Source organism: Sus scrofa, chromosome 18 (genome assembly GCF_054392235.1).
Source record: "Sus scrofa isolate SSC_HxYL_T2T_F1_AM1 chromosome 18, Sscrofa_HxYL_maternal_Yorkshire_Landrace_v2.0, whole genome shotgun sequence".
NCBI classification, from domain to species: domain Eukaryota; kingdom Metazoa; phylum Chordata; class Mammalia; order Artiodactyla; family Suidae; genus Sus; species Sus scrofa.
In genome coordinates this window covers 59,415,912-59,427,684 of record NC_139400.1, presented here as the reverse complement: position 1 = coordinate 59,427,684, position 11,773 = coordinate 59,415,912, and the positions used below count along the sequence as shown (strand labels likewise).

The 11,773-nt window shown below is 50.8% G+C and overlaps 1 protein-coding gene across 1 annotated transcript in view; it reads left to right on the top strand.

The window, feature by feature from the left end:
• The first annotated feature begins 138 nt into the window (after positions 1-138).
• Positions 139-11,773, top strand: part of CCM2 (CCM2 scaffold protein) — a 53,204-nt gene continuing 41,569 nt past the window's right edge. The window contains exon 1 of the mRNA XM_021079071.2: positions 139-294. Within this exon, the coding sequence (XP_020934730.2) occupies positions 265-294 (30 nt within the window). The 5' untranslated portion in view covers positions 139-264. The remainder of the gene's footprint in view (positions 295-11,773) is intronic.

The window sequence follows — 11,773 nt, the reverse complement described above, 5'->3', positions numbered from 1 at the left end:
GGCTGGGGGCGGAGCGTGTGGGCCGAGGGGGCGTGCGCGCGCGGGGCGGGGCGTGGTCGCGGGGGCGGGGCTGCGCCCTCGGTCCGGAAGTGCGGGGTGCGGGGTGCAGGGCGCGGACGGCCCCTGGCGGCCGCGGGAGGAGACTGCGGCCAGGCTAGCGGCGCAGGAGCGGCGGCGGCCGCGGGGCCGGGGCGAGCATGTAGCGGCCGCGGGCGGCGCGGGGCTCCCGGGGCGGGCCGGGCCGCGGGGGCCGCTCGCGGCGACATGGAGGAAGAGAGCAAGAAGGGCAAGAAGGTGAGGCTGCGGGGCGCGTCCTCCCGAGGGCCGGGCGCGGGGTGGGCTGGACCCCCGACCAAGGCAGGAGGCTGGCGGAAGGCGGAGGGTCTGGGGCTGGGACTAGGGGGGGAGTGAGGGGGACGCGGGAGGGTCGCTCGGGGCCGCCTGTCGGTCTGCCGGTGCGGGGCGTGGGAAAGTCTGGTTTCGGGAGGTCCGTGGAGGGGAGTTTTGATTTGGGAGGTTCAGTGTGGGGAGGCGAGGCGTGGGGAGGTCCGGGACGGGAGTCTGGCGTGTGGACTCCGGCGTGGGGAGGCCAGGCACAGGGAGGTCCCGGGCGGGAGTCCGGCGCGGAGAGGCCAGGCGTAGGGAGGTCCCGGGCGGGAGTCCGGCGTGGAGAGGCCCCAGGTTGGAAGTCCGGCGTGGAGAGGCCCGGAGGCACCCGCGGTTGGGGTGAGCGTGGCGGGCAGGCCAGGGCCCCCCGGTGGACAGTCCACGGTCAGTCCCGGACAGGGTCGTGGGAGTCGGTCTCTGCGCGATGGAGTACGAGGCGAGCCCCTGGACAATGGGGTTAGGTGGTCCTTTGCCGGCCGGGAGCGCGGGGGAGGAAGGAGCCACGCCTTTCCGCCCCTTCCGGTCAGTAACTCTGCCCCAAACCCAGGCTGTCCACATGGCCTTCCCCGCGGGTCAGTGACCAGGGGCTGCAGAGGAGCTGGCCCTGGTTATGGGCCAGAAAGTTTTCCAGGGTTAGTATCTTTGAGAAAATGGGGTGTACGGTAATGGAGAAACATTTGCTGCTGAGTTGACTTCAATTTTGGGGTATCAAGTAAAAGCAAAAACCGTGTTTCATGGTACAGCAGGCTCACTCACGGTAGGCCCGCAGAGGTCGAGTTTTGCTCTACCTAATCCCAGCTGAGTGATTTCAGTGATGTTATGTTTGGCAGTTAGATTTAGGACATAGTTCAAGAGGTTCCTCAGTCTGTGTAATTTTAAAAGTGTGGCTTTAATTACAGGCTAGAGTAATCGATAAACTCACCATTTTTCGGAGACAAATAACCACGTGGGATAAGCTGTCATCAAAATGGAAAATGGGTTTCAATGCAGTGCATCTTTTTCAAATACAGGCTTTATAATTGACGTGTCTTACCTATTATTTTCGTTTTGATAAATGTGTGTGCACTTTTATACACAAGTTTAATAAAAGACCTTGATAAATTCCGCGACCCTCTGCTTTTCAGAGGCAGCCGTCCTTGCGGCGATGATTACGCATCGCAAGGTGCCCCATTTTACTGAGGTATTTGAAGGGAAGTGCAGGCAGGTGGTCTTCAGAGGACTGTGTAATGCCGCTTCTCCCACCTCCTTTACTCCTTCCTTTCTTATGTTATCCATACACACGTCTGGAGTTCCCGTCGTGGCTCAGCGGTTAACGAACCCGACTAGCATCCATGAGGACATGGGTTCGATCCCTGGCTTCTCAGGGGGTTAAGGATCTGGCATGGCCGTGAGCTGTGGTGTAGGTTGCAGACTCGGCTCGGATCCCGCGTTGCTGTGGCTGTGGTGTAGGCCGGCAGCTACAGCTCTGATTGGACCCCTAGCCTAGGAACCTCTGTATGCTGTGTGTTCAGCCCTAAAAAGACAAACAAACAAAAAATACTCGTATCTAATTTAAGTGCAGTGTCAGTTGCAGTTCTCTACAAAGATGGTTGAGGTCTGGAAAGCAACCCGAGAAGGGGATTCAGCCGGCAAGCAACAGACCTCAGGGGGACGCCGGCCACTGCACAGCGGGAGCGGGAGCGCTGAGTTCAGCGTTTCTGCCAAAGCGGAGAGGAGGCACCATGTGAAATGCAGTCAGTTCTACTGTTCCCTGCCACAGGTGGGCAGGCGGGCCAGGGCCCTAGTAGGGCATGGCCTGTGTCCAGTGCTCTTGGCTGCCGGCGTTCCATAGAGGAGCCTGTCCAGTCCTAGCAGAGGACCTGTTTTGGCCCCACAGAGTCTTCGACAGTCCGTCCAAACAGGGCCTGCTAAGGAGGGTTACTCCTTCCACATGCATGCTATCCTGTCTTGCCAGGGAAGCATGAGAATGACTGCATTTTCTCTAGAGCCTTCTATCAGCTTTGGTAGAAACATTTGAGCGTTCAGCAATATTGAGAGAGACAAAGAGGTAACACATTCCTGAGCCTTTGGAATAGAGGTTAAACACCAGTGCAACTGCTTCCCATCATGGCTCAGGGGTACCAAACCTGACTTGTATTCATGACGACTTGGGTTCAACCCTGGCCCCACTCAGTCGGTTAAGGATCTGGCATTGCCGAGAGCTGTGGTGTAGGTCGCAGACGTGGCTCGGATCCAGTGGTGTAGGCAGGCAGCTGCAGCTCTGATTTGACCCCTAGCCTGGGAACCTCCACATGCCATGGGTGCTGCCCTAAAAAGGCAAAAAAAAAAAAAACCAAAAAAAACCCCACCACCTTTTATAGTGGGGGAGGGGCGGGGGCAGGCACCGGGAAGGTGGAGGCTCAGAGGAGGGCAGGACCTGTCACTCTCTCTGTTAGAGGAGGTGATGGGTTATTACGGAGTCGCCTAAGCTGGGCGTTCTGTGTTTTCTTTGTGCTCTGCCGATGCCCCGGCTCATTTTCCCATAGGCAGGCCAGACAGACAGCTCTGGGGCGTGGATTCCTATCCAGGCCACGACTTAGCACACTTTACCTCTTGCTCTCAGCCAGTCACAAGCCAGCAGAACCTTCCTGCTCTGCTCCTGCATTCGGTGTGAGGTCACGTCCAACTCAATAAATTTGATGCTTAGGTAGTTCTCATTATGGTAAATTAACCAGAGATAGCTATTTTAAAACTTACACACAAATTCAAGCTAAAGCAGCGAGTAATGACTTGATAGTTTTATGAAAGTACTGTTTGGACATTTAAATTCTCTTTCCAATAAAATAGTGCCATTGGCAGCAATATGGATGGAACTGGAGACGCTCATACTAAGTGAAGTAGGTCAGAAAGAGAAAGACAAATACCATATGATATCACTTACATCAGGAGTCTAATACACGGCACAAATGACCCTTTCCACAAAAAAGAAAATTGTGGACATGGAGAAGAGACTTGTGTTTGCCGAGGGGGAGGAGGAGGGAGCGGGGATGGATTGGGGATTTGGGGTTAATAGATGCAAACTTGCCTTTGGAATGGATGAGCAGTGAGATCCTGCTGCGTAGCACTGGGAACTATGTCTAGTCCCTTGTGATGGAGCAGGATCATGTGAGAAAAAAGAATGTATACATGTGTGTGTGTAACTGGGTCACCTTGCTGCACAGTAGAAAATTGACAGAACGCTGTAAACCATCTATAACGGAAAAAATAAAAATCATTATAAAACAAAAAAAATTTTAAATTCTCTTTCCAAGTTAGTTTCCTCAGAACATGCCGATTTAAATCTTTAAAAATGTGGATTGATGGAGTTCCCGTCGTGACGCAGTGGTTAACGAATCCGACTAGGAACCATGAGGTTGCAGGTTGGATCCCTGGCCTTGCTCAGTGGGTTAAGGATCCAGCGTTGCCGTGAGCTGTGGGGTAGGTCACAGAAGCGGCTCGGATCCTGCGTTGCTGTGGCTCTGGCGTAGGCCGGAGGCTACAGCTCCGATTCGACCCCTAGCCTGGGAACCTCCATATGCCACGGGAGCGGCCCAAGAAATGGCAAAAAAAACCAAAAAAAAAAAAAAAAAAAAAGTGGATTGATAGGCTTCACGGGTCTTTAGATGCTTGTCTTGGTGTTCTGTCGAGCGGTTATTCAGGCTTGTTCTAATGTGGCCTCTCTGCTCAGGACAGGACTCCCTGAGCTTCCAGAGAGCCATTAGAGCAGAGTGGGTTTCACGTAGATCGCACAGGTAGCGCCCCGGCCTTCCTCGGCTCCCCTGGCACGTGATGAGGGGAACTCGAGCAGTCCTGTCCCGCGGCAGGTGCCGGGTGCCGGGGTGTGGGAGGAGCTGGTGGAGAGGTCCTGGGGGTGAGCATGTGGACAGAGAAGTGCACTGGCTGGGGGGAGGCATGACCCTGGGGGTCACTCTTTGCCTGACCTGTCCCCAGAGGGACGGCTACCTTTCAGACCATGAGTCCTGCTTGGGGGTTTGGAGAGTAAGGCTCTGCCTCCTTGCAAAACAGACCCGAGTTCCATGCATTTTGATGCTCATTCTGTCAGGATGCATCTCCTTTTTGTGAGAAACTTAGGTGTAACACTTGGGTTGGATTGTGTACATGTTTATAAAGACACTTGACTCAGAGGATCACAGTCCTTGGGAAGATACAGTTGTGCGAAGTCACCTGTTCAGGTCCCAGTTTCTGCTGCTTCTGCTGTTGGGTCATAGGTCACACCACAGTGGCCATGATTTCAACCTGAACAAAGTTAAATACTTTTTTTGTTGATTTATTTTATTTGTATTTTTATTTATTTATTATTATTATTATTATTTTTTTAGGGCCACACCCGTGGCATATGGAGGTTCCCAGGCTAGGGGTCTAATCGGAGCTACAGCTGCCAGCCTACACCACAGCTCACAGGAACGCCGAATCGTTAACCCACTGAGCAAGGGCAGGGATCGAACCCACAACCTCATGGTTCCTAGTTGGATTCGTTAACCACTGCCCCACGATGCGAACTCCTATTTGTATTTTTAAATGAAAACGGTTAGAAAGTACCCAGAAATGTAGGACTGGGTATAAGTGATAATGAGTTATTATTAGTTTTGTTGGGTATATTACTTATGTTTTGTCTGGTTCTAATCTGATAGACGTGTAGACTGAGACATTAGGAGGTGAAATAATGTGACTTCTGAGATTTGCTTTTTACTCATGCTGGAAAAAAAAAAGTGGGGCATAGCTGAATGCTTTGGCTATTCATTATTCTTTTTACTTTGGTGAATTCTTGAAGTTTCCATATACAGAGTGGGGAAAAGAAAACTCCTCTAGACCATGGACCCTGGGTGTCAGCTCACGTAACTAGCAAATCATCCCTTAGCTCTAGTGCCTGTGAGGAGCTGGGAGCTTGAATTAGACCAGCCCTCAGGCAGCTGTACCTTCTCCAGGGGTACACGCGTGTGTGTAAATGTTTGTATGGCCGAGATGAAAGTTTAAAAAAACAATTCTCACTATAAGCAATGCACTCTGATTTTTTTTTTTTTTAATTCTGTTTTTATTTTTAAACTGCTGGTGACAACCTAAATTGCTTTTTTTCTTTTTTTTTAGCGCCGCACCCGCGGCATGTAGAAGTTCCCAGGTTAGGGGTCAAATCGGAGCTGCATCTGCTGGTCTACACCACAGCCACAGCAACGTGAGATCGGAGCTGCATCTGTGACCTACACCCCAGCTCATGGCAACACCAGGACTTTCACCCACTGAGCCAGGCCAGGGATTGAACCCCCAACCTCATGGATGCCAGTCGGGTTCATTACTACGGAGCCACGACGGGAACTCCCAAGAAAATCTTCTGATGACGGCCCCACGCCCCAGTGTTAAATACGGCCACGCCTGGGCAGCTCGTCTCAGAACACGTTTTCCTCACCCGCACCTGCTCCCTGGGGGTCATGCGCTGAGCTGTGCCCCCCACTGCCCCACCGAGGTCGGTGGCGAAGCCCTGACCCCAGCGCCTCGGGAGGCGTCTGTGTTTGGGGAGAGGCCTCTAAAGAGGGGACGAAGGATAAATAAAAGAGGGCACTAGGGTGGGCCCTAGCCCACGTGACTGCTGTCCTTCAAGGAAGGGCAGTTTGGGCAAAGAGGCACCAGGGCTGCGCACTCGGGGCGAGGACAGTTGGGGAGCCGGGAGGAGATGGCCGTCCCCAGGCTGAGGACAGCCCAGCCCCGCGACACCCTGGGCTCGGAACTCCAGCCTCGAGGACTCGGACAGAACAGACGAGTTGCCGTCGCTGCCTGCTCTGTGGTGCTTGCTTAGGCAAGAAATAGATGTATTAAGATGGGACGCTTGTGAGAGTTGCACTGGGCAGGCACGGAGGCTCTGTCCCGAGGATGCGGTGGCCTCCAGTTTTCTCATCCAAGGAAAGTGGGGAGGGGAAAGGGCCGCCTTTTTCCTTGTTCTTCCAGCGGCCGTCACGCTTGCATCACTAGCTCCTCCTTCGGAAGTGGTGCTTGCTCTTTCTTTTTTCTGTTTTAGGGCCGCACCTGCGGCATATGGAAGTTCCCAGGCTAGGGGTTGAATTGGAGCTGCAGCTGAGTGAGGCCTACACCACAGTAGCAGCAATGTGGGATCTGATCCGAGCTGCATCTGCAACCTACACTGAAGCTCACAGTAACACCAGATCCTTAACCTACTGAGCGAGGCCAGGGATCGAACCCCCATCCTCACAGAGACAACATTGGGTCCCTAACTCACTGAGCCACAACGGGAACTACGCTTTCTTTCTTTTTTGTGTTTTTTGGCTGCGCCTGTCGTATGTGGAAGTTCCTGGGTTGGGGATTGAACCCATGCCACAGCAGCCACCTAGGCTGCTGCAGTGACACCACTGGATCCTTAGCTGCCTGCTCTGTGGTGCTTTGTTAAGAGAGACAGAGATGGCACATTATTTTTTTTTTAATTTTTATAATGATTTTTATTTTTCCCATTATAGCCGGTTTACAGTGTTCTGTCAGTTTTCTCCTGTGCAGCGAGGTGACCCAATCACACATACCTGTATACATTCTTGTTCTCACATGATCATGCTCCGTCACAAGGGACTAGATGCCGTTCCCAGTGCTGTACGGCAGGCCCTCATTGCTTGTCCACTCCAAAGGCAGTCGTTTGCATCTGTCAACCCCAGACTCCCAGTCCCTCCCGCTCCGAGTTTCTTCTCCATGTCCATGATTTTCTTTTCTCTGGAAAGCGTCATTTGGGTGGCACATTATTTGGAAGCAGACCCTAGAGGTCAGGCCGATGTGACAAGGTCCTGTGCCGGGACCATCTCAGTGGGACTAGAGCTCAGTCTAGTTCTGAGGAACGGGTCTCCACTGTTGCCCCAGACATGGACAGGCTACTCCGAGGGGCGAGGGGTGGGACCACGTGCCCGTGCTCTGCTGGGGCCGCATGCTGCACGCGCACGCCGGCGCGTGGCCTCTGGGCTGAGCCACATTTGCACCTCCTCATGTCACTGTCCTGACCCACGGCCTTTGTGGACACTTTCCTCTACTCCCTTTGCCCTTACCCCTCAGTCCAAGGACGGTGGCTCTTCTTCAGACGTGGCGCTCCGCTGTAATGGTTACTCCATTGCAAGGGTGTTGAGGTTCAGTTTTGTCAGTTTCGTAGATTTTTTCCTTAGTTCTGTGCCAGTGCCAAAAATGTTGCTGTTTTTCCTCCTAAGTGGAGCTCAGTAGTAGCAGTTTCCTGCCGGATTGTGTTAAGAATTAGAGCGTTTGATCGCGGGTATTAGAGGTGTGTGGTGCAATGAGAATAATCCTCTTTAGTGAGGGCAGCAGGAAGTTGGAATTTGGGCTTTTGTTTGAGGCTTAGGACGGTGAACTGCGGTGTAGATCTTGTAACCCAGGAGGTAAAAAGCATAGTTGAATTCTGAAAGTGAGGAGTTCCTGTCGTGGCGCAGCAGAAATGAATCTGACTAGGAACCATGAGGTTGCAGGTTCGATCCCTGACCTCGCTCAGTGAGTTAAGGATCCAGCGTTGCCATGAGCTGTGGGGTAGGTCGCGGATGCGGCTCTCATCTGGCATTGCTGTGGCTGTGGTGGAGGCCGGCAGCTGCAGCTCTGATTGGACCCCTAGCCTGGGAACCTCCACATGCCATGGGTGCGGCTCTAAAAAAGCAAAAAAAAAGGATTCTGAACGTGAGAAAAGTGGTCATTCTCCGTCTGTTGTATTACTGCTGTTCTTCAGGAAAACCTAAGCTGTTACTTCTGACTCTGAGAAGAGAGAAGCTTGAATCTTTTTTTTTTTTTAAATCTACTCTGTAGTTTGAAATGACATGCAGTTTCTCCCCGCCCCATCAGATACGCTTCTGTGTGTCGTTACCATTAGCTAGCTCTACAGTCAGGTGTGGTTTGGAATATACTCCCTTGCAGTTCACGTGGTGGCCTGTGAGTACAGTTTTATTAATTCAATCCCTCGGACAGACCTACGTGTTAGGTACGTTATCCTGCCTGTCACGTGTCACGAGGTGTTCTGCATTTGATTGTGTCTAAATATTTTAAAATTATCATTATTTATTATTATTTGGCCTCACCCATGGCACACAGAAGTTCCTGGGCCGGGAATTGAACCCGAGCGATAGCAGCAACCAGAGCCATAGCACTGACAAGCCAGACCCTTAATCCGCTGAGCCATGAGGGAACTCCTAAATGTTTTATTATTGCTGATAGATGTGTCACTCTAAATAGCTCTTATGATTTATTTATTTATTTATTTTTGTCTTTTTAGGGCTGTACCCATGGCATATGGAGGTTCTCAGGCTAGGGGTCGAATCGGAGCTGTAGCTACTGGCCTATGCCATAACCGCAGCAATGCCAGATTTGAGCCACATCTTCGACCTGCACCACAGCTCATGGCAACACCAGATCCTTAACCCATTGAGTGAGGCGAGGGATCGAACCCTCAACCTCATGGTTCCTAGTTGGATTCGTTTCCACTGTGCCATGACGGGAACTCCAACCCATTTTATTTTTCTGATGTATTTTAAAGTAAATTGTAGGCATGTGTTCACTTTAATCTGGACACTTCAGCAGGCATATTATTAACTAGGATGCACTATTTGTCTACAGTTTTCTTTTGCTATGAAATTTATATATGGTGAAATATGCACACCTTAAATGTACATTAAGTAATTTTTGACAAAAGCATACACCTGTGTAACCCAAACCCTGCCAAGAAATAGGCTATCATCATCAATCAGAAAGTTCCCTTATACCTCTCAGCAAGTCCCTTTCCCGGTGTTTCTGCTATAGATTAGTGTCTGGGTTAGTTTCATCTGCTCTAGAACTTCATACAAATGGATTCATACAGTATACATGCATTTACTCTTGTGGGCAAAGATCCCTTTACTCAGCATAATGTGTTTTTGTTTCTTTCTTTTTTTTTTTCTTTTTGCCACTTCTTGGGCTGCTCCTGCGGCATATGGAGGTCCCCAGGCCAGGGGTCCAGAGCCACAGCAACGCGGGATCCGAGCCGCGTCTGCGACCTACACCACAGCTCACGGCAACGCCAGATCGTTAACCCACTGAGCAAGGGCAGGGATCGAACCCACAACCTCATGGTTCCTAGTCGGATTCGTTAACCACTGAGCCACGACGGGAACTCCGTGTTTTTGTTTCTTGGCCATGGAACTTTTTTGGCCTGTGGAAGTTCCCAGGCCAGGGGTTGAACCTGTGCCACGGCAGCACCCTGAACCAGTGAAGTGACAGTGCCAGATCCTTAACCCACTGCAGCACAAGGAAGCTCCTCTGCATGATGTTTCTGGGATTCGTCCGTAACATTACAGGTATCAGTTGTTGCTAAGTGGTATTCTGTTAAATGTACACGCCACCATTTGTTTATCCATCCCTTGTCGGACAGGTGGGGTTCTTTCTAGTTTTGTGTTACTGTGAAGAGTTGCTGTGAGCGTCTGTGAGCATCTGATCGTGTGCATATATGTGGTCAGTCCTCTTGGCCGAATACCTAATAATGCAATTGCTGAGTTATATAGGAACTGTATACACAGATTTTTTAAAAAAAGCTATTGTTATGGCCGCACCTATGGAGGATGGAAGTTCCCAGGCCAGGGATTGAATCTGAGATGCAGCTGTGACCTGCACCACAGCTGCAGCAAAGCCAGATCCTTTAACCTCCTCTGCAGGCCTGGGGATGGGACTTGCATCTCCTCCGCAACCTGAGCTGCTGCAGTCGGATTCTTAACCCACTGCGCCACATAGTTCCCTGGGAACTATGTATTTAAAAATTTTTTTAAATGATTTCTGTTTTTTCCATTATAGTTGGTTTACAGTGTTCTGTCCATTTTCTACTGTATAGCAGGGTGACCCAGTCACACATACATATATGCATTCTTTTTCTCACATTATCATGCTCCATCATAAGTGACTAGATATAGTTCCCAGTGCATGTATTTTAATTGTATAAAACACTTCCAGGAGTTCCCTTCGTGGCTCAGTGGTCAGTGAATCCGACTAGGAACCAGGAGGTTGCTGGTTCGGTCCCTGCCCTTGCTCAGTGGGTTAAGGATGTGGCGTTGCTGTGAGCTGTGGTGTAGGTTGCAGATGCGGCTGGGATCCCGTGTTGCTGTGGCTCTGGCGTAGGCTGATGGCTACAGCTCCAATTTGACCCCTGGCCTGGGAACCTCCATATGCCGCAAGAAGCAGCCCTAGAAATGGCAAAAAGACAAAAAAACAGCAACAACAAAAAACACTTCCAAAGTGTTCCCTACTGAATTTTTTGTCTGCTAATTCTGTCAGTTATTGACAGGGGGGTGTTAAAATCTCCAGTTATTGTTTTAGCTTTGTTTGTTTCTGCCTGTAGTTCTGTCTGCTTTGCTTGTGTGTATTTTCGAATCTCTGTTTTTAAGGACATACACAGTCAGGGTTATTGTATCTTTAAATGGCTCTTTTGCACTATGAAATGACCATCTTTATGTCTGGCAGTAATCTTTGTTTTGAAATCTACTCTGTCTGATATTAATATAGCCACAGGGAACCCCATCACACCGGCTCTCTGACGCTGCATGTTTGCTTGGCATGTATTTCAGCATGTCTGTAATTTGTATTTAAACTGTGTGGGGGAGTTCCCCCCGTGACGCAGCGGAGACGAATCTGTCTAGGAACCATGAGTTTTCGGGTTTGATCCCTGGCCTTGCTCAGTGGGTTAAGGATCTGGAGTTTCGGTGAGCTGTGGTGTAGGTCACAAATGCGGCTTGGATCCGGTGTTGCTGTGGATGGGGTGTAGGCCGGCAGCAACAGCTCCAATTTGACCCCTAGCCTGGGAACCTGCATATGCCGCCATTGTGGCCCTAAAAAGACAAAAAGACAAGACAAAAACAAAAAGTGTGGGGTTGTTTGTTTTCTATTTTTTGCTTTTTAGGCCCACACCCGAGGCATATGGAGGTTCCCAGGCCAGGGGTCGTATCAGAGCTGTAGCTGCCAGCCTACACCCCAGCCACAGCAATGCTGGTTTTTCTTTTTTCTTTTTTTGCTTTTTAGGGCTGTACCCAAGGCATATGGAAGTTCCCAGGCTAGGAGTCTAATCCGAGTTGCAGCTGCTGGCCTATACCACAGCCACAGCAACACATGGTCTGAGCCGCATCTGCGACCTACACCACAGCTCACGGCAACACCAGATCCTTAACCCACTGAGCAAGGCCAGGGATTGAACTGGCATCCTCGTGAATCCTAGTCAGGTTTGTTCACCGCTGAGCCACAAAGGGAACTCCCTGTTGTATCTTTTTGTTGTTGTTCCCTCTTTTTATGGTCGCATCCACGGCATATGGAAGTTCTGGGCCAGAGATTGAATCTGAGTTGGCAGCTTTGACCT